This window comes from Solanum dulcamara, chromosome 2 (genome assembly GCF_947179165.1).
Source record: "Solanum dulcamara chromosome 2, daSolDulc1.2, whole genome shotgun sequence".
NCBI lineage: Eukaryota > Viridiplantae > Streptophyta > Magnoliopsida > Solanales > Solanaceae > Solanum > Solanum dulcamara.
In genome coordinates this window covers 77,736,634-77,752,427 of record NC_077238.1, presented here as the reverse complement: position 1 = coordinate 77,752,427, position 15,794 = coordinate 77,736,634, and the positions used below count along the sequence as shown (strand labels likewise).

General features: G+C 33.7%; 2 protein-coding genes and 1 non-coding gene across 3 annotated transcripts; 2 read left to right on the top strand and 1 right to left on the bottom strand.

Moving 5' to 3' along the window:
• Positions 1–5,144: 5,144 nt before the first annotated feature.
• On the top strand, positions 5,145–5,217 carry TRNAR-ACG (transfer RNA arginine (anticodon ACG)). Its single transcript has one exon. It is a non-coding gene; the product is annotated as a tRNA-Arg (tRNA).
• Positions 5,218–5,766: 549 nt separating this feature from the next.
• LOC129877645 (annexin Gh1-like) lies at positions 5,767–9,243 on the top strand. The gene is made up of 5 exons (XM_055953170.1): positions 5,767–5,842; positions 6,556–6,701; positions 7,052–7,270; positions 8,181–8,393; positions 8,947–9,243. Exons 1-5 carry the CDS (start codon positions 5,767–5,769, stop codon positions 9,241–9,243), a joined length of 951 nt encoding a protein of 316 aa, XP_055809145.1.
• A 1,073-nt stretch (positions 9,244–10,316) lies between these two features.
• LOC129877634 (uncharacterized) lies at positions 10,317–14,660 on the bottom strand. Its single transcript, XM_055953161.1, has 5 exons — positions 14,419–14,660; positions 14,256–14,329; positions 12,532–12,667; positions 11,714–12,136; positions 10,317–10,879 (listed from the first exon to the last, which is right to left on the bottom strand). Exons 1-5 carry the CDS (start codon positions 14,527–14,529, stop codon positions 10,601–10,603), a joined length of 1,023 nt encoding a protein of 340 aa, XP_055809136.1. The 5' UTR covers positions 14,530–14,660; the 3' UTR covers positions 10,317–10,600.
• Between the last annotated feature and the right edge of the window lie 1,134 nt (positions 14,661–15,794).

Here is a 15,794-nt window from a genome sequence, read left to right as displayed (position 1 = left end):
TCAACTTTATGTTGGAACGTGATACCCAATTCAAGTACATGTCAAAATGTGACACTCGATCCAAATACATATCGGAATGTGACATTCGATCCAAATTATGTATCGCAACGTGGCACCCAATCCAAAGAAATCACAATCACAAGAACATTCAATGTTTACAACATTTATACCACTAATAAATAGGTTATCATAATAACAGGCCAGAAAGGGATCATTTCACATATAATCTAGTATATTTCCCTATTTATATACACACTTGCATATTATGAAGCAATTTAACGAGTATATGAAACACATACGGGAAACTAGACCATCACCTACCTCAAATTCAAGTTTTCACAACCTTACAATGTAAGAGCCTTCTCTTTTTGGGTTTATTCTTCTCGTTCTTGATCTAAAAAATATTAAATACTTATCAAGGATCAATATAATAGCCTAGCTATCACTAATATAACACAATTTCACTCCCTAGGCCAAACTCATGATCCTAACCTTACCCTAAGGTTATTTCCCACTATAGATTTTTAGCTCAAACCCCCCTCCCCCTAATGATTATCACCCATACTTCTAGTTTCTAGGAATCAAAGTATGAATCTAAAGAGTAAAAACCTTAACCTAAGCGTGAAAATCTGTGGAAAATCAATGAAAATCGCCCTATGTCATCTCTTGGGGTTTTAGAAACCGATTGTTACAGAAAAGACCATTTCTAATCTTTTTCACGGCTTAAGTCACGATTGTCCCGCTATGGCGGGACAGATCCTGCTCTGGCAAGATATGCAAAATAGTGAGCTCAGAGTTTGTGCTTCAAACCCCCATTTCTCAACACACCCCTTCCAAGGATGCATTAAAATTATACCCTTCACGCCAAATTCGATTTCGAGAGTTTTACTAGCCCGAATGCAATTTCGCGAAGTCATAAATGCTCCGTATCGTCTTGTCTATCAGCCTTTTCAATCAAATTATAGATTTGACCTCGCATTATTCAAGTGATCACCCTAGACTTTACCTGACTCAAAATTCATCTAAGTCTGGCCTAGGCTCAAATTTTTCAAAGTTACTGGCCGAAGTTTTCTGGCTCGAAATCATTCCCCATTGACATATCCCTAACGACAGGAATAGGTCGTTACATCTATGGAAAACGTCATTGATGTAGTATTTATGAGCAACGATTTGATTATTCATGAAAGTCCATCAATCAAAGATGAGCTTTTGTCTTCAATTTTCTTTTTGCTAATTTGGTAAAATATAGTTTTTATATATTATAGATTGTTGGAATTCTTCATTTTCCTTTCTTTCTCTTTTATTCTTCAAATAGTTGAAGATTTATTTCTTTTTTCATATATCTTGTTGAGTTTATTAAAGATATATAATTAATTACTTTGCAAAAGAAACTTGTAGGGAAATAAGATAAAATAAGTATCCACCTATTTTTATATTTATTTGTGAAAGTCTATTTGTATTCCTCAATAATGTTTTTGTGTGTGTTTAGAATTCACGTTTAATTCTTTGCTTTTTTAGGTATTCCTTCTTCGAAATTCAATCTCTCAATTAATATAGATTCAAGTCAGATAAGTCCATTGAAGGGGATAAAGTGGACCTATCATGAAGTTCTTCATACCATAGCTCGAACTACAGTGAAAATACAGTGCAAAACGTGTGATTCTACAGTGGTTTTATTGTTCAGTAAAAATACTATTCACTATAGTAAAAATGGGTCCCATGGACATCCATTTTATCTACTTTTTTCAACATATTTAAATTTTTCCTTTTTTTTTAAATCTCAAAATGAACTTTTGGTGTAGTTAAACCTAGGGGTGGCAAAATCATTCCAAGCCCATTTGATCTGTCCAACATGTCCAGATTTTAATGGGTTGGGCATAGGATGTGTATTGATAATGGTTAAGTTTGGGCTCAACCCAACTAAACCCATTTAATTTCAATAGCCCAAATCAACCATAGTTTTCACCCAAACTGATCCGCCATTAAACTTTTTTATTCGATAAGTTATCACTTTTTGTTCTTACTTTCATGATCAAAGTTTGTGAGTCAGATGTTTACTTGAAAAATGAAGTTACATTTTGTTGATTCACAGGTGAAAAGGTTCACGTTCCAATGAAGTGACAAACTTGAGCCTGTATTCAAATAATAAATACTATAGTAGATTGCTTATCATAAATATCGATATCGAAGTGAAGTTTCTTGTGAGATAAAATTATATAGTAGATTGATATTTGTGTGTTTTTTATAAGCAATTATAAATACTACATTTATTCTTAGCACTAATTACTATTTTTCAATAATATAATTTTTTTGTATGTATTTTATGCTAATTAAATGACGTGATATACATGTGCAACACACATATATTAAATTTAGAAAAACACATATTTTTCCATTTAAATTAATATAATTGTATGATTTGTAACTTCACTTGCAATATTATATACTAGATCTGTTTTGCATGAAATTTTTAATATTGATATGACACACAAGTGCAACGCACGTACGTTGAGAATTGTTTTTGCTTTTTTTTGCTAAAAACTTTGAAAAAAGTCTTTAGTACGCTACACTAGTTAAGATAAATGGATGAACTTCAGTCTTAAAGTAATTGTTACATGACCAATGTGAGCCAACCAAGCCGAGCTAAATACATGTGAGTCAAGTCGAGCCTCGAGCCAACTCAGTTCTATGCCCACGCCTATGTGAAGAAGGGAGAAAACCAATGGAGAAGGTAGGGATATTTGGCTTGGCTCACCAAACAAAACAAAACTCAAGGTGTAAAATTTAGAGCTCGTTTGGATGGGTTTTAAGTTGGTCAAATCAACTTATAAATCCCTTTTTAGCTTTTGAACGTGTTTATCTAATGCTAACTTTAAGGCATAAAGTTCTCATAAGTGTGGGGTCCCAAAAATAAGACACGACTCATCTAACAAAAAAAAAAACTCAAGGGATTAAAAAATTGAGTGATAAATTATGGATCATTTATGTGTGTTTGCTAATTATGGGACAATTGTTAAAAATATATATTTCTTATAAAGTTATTTTGTCACTTGTTATAAAACGAACAAATAGCAAATTAAGTTGTTGGGATGCGTTTTAGAGTTTTGCTTCGCCTCCCTTTACAATGTGGCTACTCTCATGCAAAATATGACATATTATTGTCATTTTATGACCTAATTTTGTATTCTCCTTCATTTAGTTATCGTTTGTCTCTTTTAAAATTTTATTTGTGATTGTTACATTTTATTATTCATTACACACATTCTTTTATAAAAATTTAATTATTCTTATAGATTTATATAAATTTACATGAAACGCACGTGCAATGTACGTGTAAAAAACTAGTTAGACACGTAATTGTAGGATTGCATGCATGTAGTAGTTATAAGTAGAATAAAAGTTAAATTATTTCATCCCATCAACAATTTGTATCAGTATTACCTATAAATCATCTCATTAGTAATAAAATCGAATTTAAAAGTTAAATTATTTCTACATATAAAAAAGTAACATTCTCTTTAAACAAAAAAAAAGTGTCACGTAAATTTAGACGGAAAGAATAACCATTAAACATAAATATATCCTTAGAGTAATTAAGTTATACTTGGTTCATCAAGCTATAAATAACCCGTTTATTCATCCACCAATTCCATTGTCACTCCTACTCCACTAGAAATTGCTTCCTTCTGGTTAGAAAAAAAGTTTCAAAATTTCTATTTCAATTGTTTTAAGGAACTTTTTTGTTTTTTTCTAACCGTTGATTTTGTGTTTGTGTAAAATGATACATTTACAAGTACATGAATGATCACCATCTCAGATACTATTCATTGCCTTTCCCATTTTGTGAACAATTTGGGGGAAATTAGTTATATATATATTAGAAACAGTCTCCTTACCTTATAAACGTAAGAGTAAGGTCTACATACACAACACCCTCACCAAACTCTACTTGTGGAACTGTACTGAGTATGTTATTATTGTTGTATGCTATATGTTGACTTACCTTGTTGTTTTACGCGTGGCTATAATTTTATATTTTAGTATTCCTTAGTAAAATTTCTAACTCCACCACTAGTTAGTAATGCATTGCGGGTTTAATCTTAACCCATAAAATTTTAAGCCGCCCTGCTCTGTTAAATAGTTAATTTGATCATCTCATCTAAAAACTTAAACATTTATAGAGAGAACAAAATCAAGTCACGTAATACAGTTTATTATTAAATTATAAATTGAACTTCATTAATAATTAGGTCTAGGCATTAACTTGTGTCATTAAACTTACGTTTCAAACGTAACTTGATGATAATTGATACCTGATGAATAATAAGTTCGATAGTTTCTGCTTATTTCATTGATAAACATCAGATTTTGTAGAGACTAATCCTATCCTTTGATCCTCATATAAGCAAAGTTAATGTATGGCACTGCATCCAAATTTGCTCTTTTATGCAAAGGAGTACTGCTTTTAATTGAAATTAAAGGGCTCGAGATGCTTCTCCAATGTCGATAGATGAACTTCTAGATTGGATGTTTTTGCTAAAATTTAATTGCAACAAAGAAAATTCATAATATGCAAACGGACGAATGATAACACATGAAAAAAAATTCAAAATTTGGAGTAAAAGGCATTTTTAGAATGCGATTTATGTCTATCTAATTAAAACGCATTATTAGAATATGATTTATGTGTATATGATTAAAATGCATTGGAAGAATATGATTTATGTGTATCTGAATAAAACGCATTCACATGTAATTTTTTAAAGTTACATGACATTTTTTTAAATAAAATTTTGATTTTGGAATTATTATTTTTCAAAAATATCAGTAAATATGAGTTTGTTAAGAAAAATATTATATATGCTCTATTTATTAGACGAGGAGGGTATATATGCGTCATTACAAGGAATATATCAACTCTTAATGCAAAATTGAATAGTATATTTGCCCCCTTTTCCTAAAAATAATCATAATATAAGGAGGAAGTTTTATTAGATATTCAAACAGAAAAAAATTAAAACGTAAATATTAGAGAGTGACCAAGTTAAAAGGCATACTTATGTATTATGATTTATGTCAATGTTTTTTTAATCACTACAAAGTTTTCTATATATAATCTAAGTTGCATCATTTAGATCAATAATGACTCCGTGGCCCAATGGATAAGGCGCTGGTCTACGAAACCAGAGATTCTGGGTTCGATCCCCAGCGGAGTCGCATACTTATTTTGCTAACTAGAAACGACTACTACTTGTTTTTGCCGTTTCTCTCTTTAGTTATTGTCCCAACAAATTTTCACTATCATTACGATATTTATTTAACTAGTCACCATTTACGATCATTACTATCGCAACTATCGTCAATTACTATTATATATAATCGTCAATCAACTTCATTAACTATTACTATCATCCACCATAATTATCACCTATCACCATCAACTATTACTGTCAACCATCATCACCACTAGCTATTACCCACAACACCACTAACCAACATCATCTTCCATATAATTGTCAAAATATTTTGTCAATATAATATTAGATTAATTTGATATTTTATTAAATTTTATACTTATTAACTTCTAAATAAAAACAATTTTTTTTTACATTTAGATATTAAGAAAACACACGTCTCAATAGTCTTTCCTCTTATATCGCATTCAATAATACATACATATCATAACAGATCACAGATCATAAAGCATAAATATATTCTCAACATATATATAATAAATATTGTGGGAAGAAGAAATTAAAAGATAAAATGGCAAGTCTAAAAATTCCAGAACTGGTTCCTTCTGCAGCTGAGGATTCTCAGCAACTAAGAAAAGCTTTTGTTGGTCTCTCTCTTTTACCTTCATAATCTATATTCATAAGAAATTAATTCACTATGGAGTTAATCACGAAATTCGTTATTAATCTACCTAAGCTAATTGATTTATTTATCTTATAATCCATTGCTAAATTTGTTGTCAAATAGGATTAGCTATGAATTTTGTTGTTTAACGAACAAAAGTTGTCACTCCCTAATTCCTGTTTTTTTTTTTTTTTGGGGGGGGGGGGGGGGGGGTAGTGAATTGCATTATAATGGTTATTGTAATTATGTAAATAATATTATCCATGAAAAAGCATGCATCCATTTTACACTTTTATGAATAATTTGTGTTTGTTTAAGTAATCACACTGATCACTAATTTAATTATGATTTGATTTTTCTATCCAATTAGTAGTCGCATAACCACATAGACATATCTAAGATTTGAACTTTATGAATTTGAAATTCTAGATGAACAACCACCTCAAATCTAATACATAATACATATTTGATGGATTTTTTAAACACAAATACAGAGTTTGGACCAAAGTTGTAGAAATTATTACGAATGAACTCATTATGTTTTTGAAACTATAAGTTGCAAGATTTCATATTTGTTGAAGATTTAGTAATTTTTTGCACTTTGTGGCAAAAATATTGGGTTCAGTTGAACACATTGAATCCATGGCTTGACATTTGCCTCTAAATGTGTGTGCTATGTAAATCAAACATTTGCAGGATGGGGAACGGATGAAGCGCGTATTATTGAGATCTTGGGTCATAGAAATGCAGCACAACGCAAGTTAATCCGAGAAACTTATGAAGCAACTTATGAAAAGGATCTTCTCCAGGACTTGGATGGTGAAATATCAGGTGACTTTCAGGTTTGTTTCAATTTCACCTTCTCATAATTGTAAGTATTAAATGTTGCTAAAGGCTTTAACGACTCTGGATGCAATGTCATTAACTCAATTGTTGTTAAATGTTTTTGCGCTTGTCACTAAATATCTCTTTCGCTGTAGTGGTGGTTAATTGAATCCACTTTGCCAGAAAATTATACTCGTACGTTCCAATTTATGTTAATTGTTTGAATATAAACGGAGTTTCCAATTGAATTTCCCCTTTGGAAACCCCTTTGTATGCTAGATATGACATTCTTTTAGAACTTTTTTGAATCCCCTCGTCTTCAATCCTGCCTCTGTATGTTTATAATGCAATCAAAATGGCGTTACAGCGTGTAGTGCATTTGTGGACTATGACTCCAGCTGAGCGCGATGCATGCTTGGCTAACGAGGCTATCAAACGTCTGCCTGGTAGCAACTACATTATCATGGAAATTGCTTGTGCCAGATCTTCTGTTGATCTCTTTAAGGTGAGGCAGAACTACCAAGCTCGTTACAAGAAATCGCTTGAAGAAGATGTTGCTGATCACTCAACTGGGGATTTTCGTAAGGTACTTTCATATCTGCTTCCATAAATAAGGGAGTCATATGGATTTCCATCTAACTAGTGTCTGAAAATAAGCAAGCTACCTTTATAAAGCATATGTATCGTTGAATCAATAACATGTTCTGCTTTCTGTCGGGAATCTTTGCTCTTACTTTCTGCATTTCCGCAACCTGCCTTGTTCTTCTTGTTCTGTCCTTGGCTGCCATAACTAATAAATCATGATTTTTCTTCTTTGTCAACTTAGTTAGTGTAAGTTCTTTGATGTATCAAACTTGTTTACTTTCTCAAATTACTTGAAGCCTAAAACTTTGTACCACATAATCTATTACACCTAAAGGTCACCTTTATAATGCATAAGTATAAGCAGTGAAGTTAAAGCCCAAAGGCGTGCTTAAGCCCTGAAGCAAGGCCCAAAACATGTTGAGTATTTCACTTTGCTTAGTGGGTGCTTCAATGTCGTCATCAAATTTAAGGTGTACGTTTTCTTCCCAATGAGCTAGCGTAATCTTGAAGAGGCAACACAGAACAATTGATATATCACCTTATTGTAATCTTTATTCAATAAGGTCCATATATTTGTTATTCACGTTTATAATTATTAGTCATAAAATACACATACATATTTGTATTTTTTTTCTCTATTTGCATCTTTCTTCATTAAAGCCCACACTTTATTTGTGCTTTTCACTTAAAACCCCAACAGACCTTAGAGAACTTTTGTGCTTTTCGCCTTTGATAACATTGACTATAAGATAACAATGTAAAGAGTTGCGAGTACCATTTTGATTACACTGGGTATGTTGTTGTTGTATCTAAATGATGTTTGGTTGTTTCTTAAAACTCAGAGAAACTAAATAGCTTACCTTATACAAATTGTTGAGCTGTCTATTCTAGGTAAACTAATCCCCAAACAGCTTTTGGTTTCTCTTGTAACTGCATTAAGATATGAGGGAGAAGAGGTGAACATGGAATTGGCAAGTGATGAAGCAAAGATACTACATGAGAAGATCTCTGATAAGGCTTATAGTGATGAGGAGCTCATCAGAATTCTTTCGATTCGGAGTAAAACACAGCTCAATGCAACATTTAATCAGTACAATGATAAATTTGGCAATGCCATCAACAAGGTAGAATTCAAAACTCCAATCGAGAAACTCATTGTGAAATTTGCTAAATTAAGTACTCTTGTAAGTTTTTTTTTTCTTTTCTGGAGGGGAGCCTTGGAGCAATGGTAAAGTTGTCTTTGTGCGACTTACAAGTCACTGATTGTAGCCGTAGAATCAACCACTGATGTTTGTGTCAGGATAGGTTGCCTACATCACACCTCCTTGGGGTGCAGGCCTTTCTCCAGATCCTTCGTGAATAGGAGATGCTTTGCACGGGCTGCCCTTTTTCTAAATCTTGTAACTTTTACATCCATTATCCAAAAGGGGCCTTTTTGCAATTCCTTGTTTGAAGTTCTATACAGAATTCATGTTTGCATTGTTGTCATGTGACCAGGTGGTCATAAATTCGAGCTATGGAAACAACCTCTTACAGAAATGTAGTCTAAGGCTGTGTACCATAGACCCTAGTGGTCTGACCCTTCTCGTACCCTGTGCATAGCAGGAGCTTAATGCACTAGGCTACTCATATCAGCATTATGAACCTTTTTTGATTAGTCATTGGCTGTATATGCAGGATTTGAGAGCCAATCCTAAGGATCAATACTTGACCTTACTCAGATCAGCAATAAAGTGTTTGATAGAACCTGAGAAGTACTTCGAGAAAGTTCTTCGATTGGCTATGAAGGGGTTTGGCACAGACGAAGAGTCGCTTACTAGAGTTGTTGCCACTCGAGCTGAAGTCGATATGGAGCTCATTAAAGAAAAGTACTACAAGAGGAACAGTGTAACTCTGGACAGTGCAATTTCTGATGACACTTCAGGAGACTATGAAAAAATGCTTTTGGCCTTGATTGGGCATGGAAATCTTTGAATGACACAAGTTTGTTGTAGGATATGAGAAGTGTTTCCTAAATTCTGCAGTTTGAGTTTAGTTCAAAGGAAGTGTGGCACTGTGTCCCATAAGAATTAGTTTCTTGTTTTACATAGACTTAATAGTTCAATTGGTCCTTTTGACCTCTTTTGTGACTCAACACAATACTCCCTCCGGACCACTTTACTTGTCACATTTTTAGTTTACGTGTCCCTTAAAAAACTATGCCTTTTTAACTTTCATATTCTTATTTATTATCTTTAATTATTTAACATGTTAATCTCTTGTGCTCTTCACTTGGGTTTTCTATGGTAATAAGTCAATGTTTATTACTTCCAACAATAATTATTATTACGGGCAAAAGAGAAAAATGTACTCAGTTATATCTTGATTTTCTAAAATGACAACTATGATGAACCATCTATTTTTAATAAGGACGACAAGTAAAGTGATCCGAAGGGAGTAACAACAATGCCTCAATTCCAAGCATCTGATAATGATCGAGATCAAGAGACCTTCTCTCATTTTATACACCGTGTGCTACTTCAACCTTCAATGTATTCATCTTAATCTTGTCTATTTTCTGTTAGTGCTGAATATTTGCAACTGATCAGCCCCTACAGGGACAAATCTATAGTATAGATGCACATGGAAAAGGTGCTAAGACCTAAAGGTGAATCCAAGATTTGAACAAGACAGGGACACCACCAAAGGCGGATGCATGTCAGTCGAAGTGGTATCACGCAACACTGCTTCATCGGAAAATGTTGGTAGATACACATAAAACCCAACATACTGGATAAATATAAATTAAACAAGGAAAATTAACACAGCTCACTTTGTGGTTCCCAGTTCGAAACTCACTACCTGTGCATTTTATATGCTTTTGTTTGGAAAAAAGACATCACGTTTGCGTAGAGGGACTAAGATGTGCATTGGACGAGTGAATCAAATCAAGACATCACGTTTGCGTAGAGAGACTAAGATGTGCATTGGACCAGTGAATCAAATCGACTCTTGTATACATACGTATGAATATATAATTTTTTATTTTTCCAAAGTTAACGAATGCACGTGCACCTATCCTTCCAGGTGGGTCCACCTCTGATAATACTAGTCAAGCAACTATAATGAACACTGTCCAGAAAAGTAGTACTCCGGTAGGATAATAGTCCTGTATTTTGAATCAAATGAGGGTTGTAAATATTGTTTAATATGACATGATTTTGACACACTATTTACAATCCGCATTCCTAAATCACATTGAGTAGGAGAAGGCCTCACTAGACAGAAACAGCTGAAGTGTTTGCATTTACAGGTTAACATAAGTATCGCGCAGTTTGATGTGCTCAATTACTTAAAATAATCTGATGGTGCTCTCTCCACCTGGTGGTTTGCGTACGCCACCATAGCAAACTCTGGATTCAGCTTTACCATCGGAGAATATACCGCTACCACTCATTTCTCTCAGCTTAGACCTGCTCAGTGACTTTTCTGAAGATCCAGCAGGAGTGGCATCGTATCCCTTGAAAATGCCATTGCCGTTCAACTCTGAAACCTTCTGGTTATGTATTTTCTTTACTGGATTCACAACAGGTTCGCCGCCAAACAAGATACTACTTTGACTACCAGCAGGCTGCACAATGCACAAGAGAAATGAGATCCATAGTAGCTTAAATGCCAAAACATGGAAAATAAGACGAGTCAATGGCAACTCTGAACATTAAATCTGCAACACAAGACAGCATTTGAGATATTAAGAGTCAAAACCAATCTTAAGACCCAGAAGTTTTCTGAAAAAAATCAAGTCATTTGACACAGTTTTTCAAGTTTCACAATAATTAGAAGCCGTCTTAACTGGATTGCGATTCTATTTCCTATGGAAATCCAGATCTACGCGAGGCATTTACGAAGTTATTTGACAGATTGCATCCAGCTTATAAATTATCTTACTGGATCACAACCTCTTTTTGGCATAATACATAGATAGACATCTTAACTTGGCCTTAACTGACAGTTAAATACTCCAACTTTGCGAATGAACATCTAGACACGTCAACCCGTCTCCACTGTCTCGTGGACACCCTATGTTGACTTGACACATAAATTTTGGAGGTGTCTAGATGATCATTTTCTAAATTGGAGTGTTCAACTGACACACTGGAGATGAGTTGAGATGTCTAGTTGTTCATCCTCAAGGTTGGAGTATTTAGATGCCAGTTGAGGCTAAGTTAAGGTGTCTATCCATGTTTTATGTGTTTTTCTTTTGTCAACTTTATAGCCACCTGAAGAATTTTATCACGTTAAAACCAATCAAAAGTTTCCTTACATCTAATATCATTTTCAGGCGATCATCACATTGAATACTTAACTCTATTTGAGAAAAGCAGATAGTGGGAAGGGATTGAGTAGATGAGTTGGGATGGGGATAGAAATTTGAAACAGAAACAAGTCTCAATAGGCAACTTACATTAGAAACCTTGACAGATGTGCGCACAGTACGTGGAGCAGGTTCACCCATGTCTTTGCTTTCTTCGGGCTCCAATGACCGTGCAACAGTCAATGATCTTGGAGGAACTTCTATAGGAGGTCCAAAGATGTTACTTCCACTAAGTTCCTTGCTCTTTGCAACCGATAACTGCTTCTTCACCTTGCTATCTATCTTGCTTTCTTGGTTTCCACGCAGCTCATGTTGCTTTGCCACTTCTGTTAGAATGATAGGCGTCTTCTGGGAGATATTTTCTTCAGTACTGAATGAAAGCCTATCTATCTTGCTTTCTTGGTCTCCACTCAGCTCGTCCTGCTTTTCCACTTCTGTTAGAGTGACAGGCGTCTTCTGTGAGATCTTTTCTTCAGTACCAAATGAAATCTGGCTTTTCCCATTTGCACCTTGCTACAATGTCATTGTAAAATTTGATCAAATTGATATTCGCTGATTTCCTGATCATGTAGCCTGCTTGTACTGCTAGTCTGGTGCGGTAATACAACAACATATCCGGTGTAATCCCACAAGTTGGGTCTGGGGAGGGTGGTGTGTACGCATCCTTACTCCTACCTTGTGAAGGTAGGGAGACTTTTCCGATAGACCCTCAACTCAAGTAGCAACAACAAATAATACGATAACTGAAGCACTCAAAATGACAGGTAATACTAAAATCAAAGAATATGATAGTTTGAGAGTATAATAGCAATACTGATAAGGGGACTCGATAATGCTCAACTACCTACTAGACTTTTACCTGAGTCCGACGCAATAATAAGTTTTCTTAAATAAGAGGAAACTGGTACCTGAACGATCCGCACAGATGTCCTGATGTTAGCATTACCGTTAACAGGTCCAGATTCTGATGCAACATCCTCACCACCAGCAGAGAATATATTGCTGCCATTCGTCTCCTTCAGTTTATACCCTGAAGAAGGTCTCCTGAAGGTAGCAGGTTTCAACAGGGATAAGTGCTAGGAATAAGAGTACATAAATTCAAAGCCAATGTCAGTTATTTGGCTTTTCATTTCCAAACAATAGGAACTTCTTTGTCTACAAACACGAGTTGCAACAACACCGGAACATAATCCTGGTGACCCTCCAGGATTTTGGTTCCACTAGTCGCAAGTCGCATGAGAAAACAATTACCACTCAACTGTGGAAGTTCTTAGACTAGGCTTTCATTTAGCTTGGATGTAGGTTATCATTATAATGATATTATGACTATCTTTAAGCTATTCATCAACCTACCGCAATCTTCCTCCTTTATCATTATATCCACAAATATTTCCTCCAAGTCCAAAGACAATCCCATATAATAAAGAACTAATTAACTTGATACGATCCTTATGGCTGTAATTTCTAACACCAGACATCCACATAATAGCATCCTAATTACATCAATTACTACTATTCGGAATAACTTCCATTTCCCAGCATGATCAACTCATGCGATAGAAAATGGTTGATCAGTTAAGAAATCGAATGTTACAAAAACCTATCAATGGTCAGCAGCATCAAATTTACATTTTCAATTAAGAAAAGTCAAATTGATAACAAATACAACAAACGGTGGGACAGATCAAAAAACGCAAAAGCATTCGAACAAAAGATCATAGAGAGGTATGCACATCCTGATCAACGAAAAGGAAAAACAACAGAGAATAACAACTCTGCTATCATACATTTAAACCAAAATGGCGATCAACTTTACTCGGGAAAGAAACAGGGAATAACAAGAAAAGATCATCTTTATTGAATACTGGAATAAAATTGGAGAAAAAAAAACTAAATGAGCGCATTACTTCTATATGAAACATAATTGTCATTAAAAGAGGAGAAAATATGAGATTTCTGGCAAAATTCTGGAGTTTGAAATGAACAATGCAGCATTGCACAGTAGAACATATTAAGTTAACATGCAATACAAGAATGAAAAAAAAAGGATTCATAGAAGAATCAAATAATAATGAAATATCAATAATTTAAATAAATCTATGATGCTTCAATTTCAAATAGTTAACAAATGCTATATAATGCCTCTTTCTATTCATTTCATTCATTTTCACGCTCATTTCGTTCAAATACCAATTATTAAATAGAAAAGGATAAAAAATGCCCTAAACTATGTGAAATTGAACAAACGTTAATAGTTTGGTCTAAAAATGCCCATGTCGCCAATGATCTGGCCCAAAAATGGACCATTATTTAGCCAAACTAATAGGGGCAAAATTTTTTTTATGACTTTCGTGTCCTGACCAATTTTCAGGCACCTCGACTAATTCCATGGAAACCTGCCACCTCCCACCTATTTGCAACATGTACCAGATAAATCTATGCCCCAAGAACAAATAAGGGCGTTTGTTGAGCCGAACTATTAATATCACCAGCATTTTTGGATCAAACTATTATGGAAGGTCATTTTTTTTCAATTTCAAATAGTTTTAAAAGGACATTTTTTACCCTATCAAATATTAAACAAAATGAAACAATTCAAAAAGCATTTCTTTTTCTTCTTCTTTTCTCTCACCTTTTGTAAAAGCTTTCAGCTTCCTCGTCAGTAACATCCCCTCCAAACAACACCTTACCCATTCCATTAGTAGGCTGCAAAGGAAAGGATAAAAAGACAAAATTAACACTCAACAACGTAACTCCCTCGCCGGCGAAACGACGGATAATGGCTAAGAACTTACATGAAGAGAACGAGAGGCGGATGACGACGGCGGCGGCGGAACCTCCGACGACCAACTCAGCAGATTCGCCGTGCATGTTCTCGAATTCCGTGCAGGTGTGGATTTCTCCATTGTTTTTTTCTTTCTTTTACGGCCACCGAGTTAAGAGAACAACTCGGTGAGTCGGTACGTTTGGAATTTTGAATGAATAATTTGAGATTTTTTTTCTTTTTTTTTTTTCTGAATGTTTTGTATTTCAAAGCTATTTGTTGGTAACGGTTTCAAATTTGTTGCTTCTCAATTTTGTGTGGGGCCCTTTGCATGGATGTAGAATTCCGACACGTGGATTGTGAAACCCACGTAAAGTGGGGGGAAAATTGAAAATAAACTAATTGAAATTGTTCAGTTTTATATTTAGTTGATATATTTTTTTTTAATCTAAGAACACATTTGGTACGAGAGTTTTCGATATTAGTTATATTGAAATTATAATATTATTTTTATTTTATATTTAGAATAAAATAACTAATTCGGAAATAATTGTTCCCTAATTAAACGAGTCCTAATTGTCTCAGAATTTCTAGATTAGATGGACTATATATACGTACTCAAACTCTTCGTGAAGAAAAATCTAAATTTACTCCTCTGTTTTTAACTATGATTTATGATTCTTATTTATTTGCATGTATTAAAAATTTGAATTTTAATTATTCATATCTCAATCGTTAAGTATGTTCACATTCCTATATTATTTAAATCTTAATTTGTATGTGCGTTTATTTTGGTAATTTTATAACTACTTAATAAATCTGAATTGCAGTTTTAAAAAATATCTTTTGTTAGAAATATTATTTAAAAAATAGTAATTTATATTTAACTAATCAACTTAATTTTTTTTAATATTGAAATAGTAATTTGTGCTTGATAAATATCCTAAAAGAAAAAAATTTCAGCTTCTTTTCTTCTTTTTCGGAGTCTTATTAGTCTATTATTACTACTATTTGAAAGCACTTTATTAAAAGAAATCTTGGCAGTGAGTAAATTACCCTTAAAGCACTATACTTCGCAGAAACTTGGCTAAAGCAATTATAAGATGTCTATTCAAAATTTTGATTAAAATGGTCAGTTCACCATGATTTGATTCACTTTCACTATTAATCATCGTCTCCATCTTTATCAACTATTATTATTATGTTCATATTCATCACACATAACCGCCTTCACTATTTATCACGATAATCAGTTATCATCGTCACTAACTATTATTAAAATGATCATTTTCGATCATTATTATCACATCAATCACTAATCTTCACCATTCACTACCAATATATATTATCAATCACAATCATCAGTTTATCATTATCATTAACTATCATTTATCACAGTCAATCATC

Excerpts from the sequence above, each read along its gene's own strand:
- LOC129877645 (XM_055953170.1), top strand. The coding sequence starts at position 5,767 with ATGGCAAGTCTAAAAATTCCAGAACTGGTTCCTTCTGCAGCTGAGGAT. Across the intron at positions 6,702-7,051 it reads AAATATCAGGTGACTTTCAG|CGTGTAGTGCATTTGTGGAC; the intron begins GTTTGTTTCAAT and ends ATGGCGTTACAG. Across the intron at positions 7,271-8,180 it reads CAACTGGGGATTTTCGTAAG|CTTTTGGTTTCTCTTGTAAC; the intron begins GTACTTTCATAT and ends ATCCCCAAACAG.
- LOC129877634 (XM_055953161.1), bottom strand. The coding sequence starts at position 14,529 with ATGGAGAAATCCACACCTGCACGGAATTCGAGAACATGCACGGCGAAT. Across the intron at positions 12,668-14,255 it reads GCTGAAAGCTTTTACAAAAG|GAGACCTTCTTCAGGGTATA; the intron begins GTGAGAGAAAAG and ends TGCTACCTTCAG. Across the intron at positions 12,137-12,531 it reads CATCTGTGCGGATCGTTCAG|CAAGGTGCAAATGGGAAAAG; the intron begins GTACCAGTTTCC and ends ATGACATTGTAG.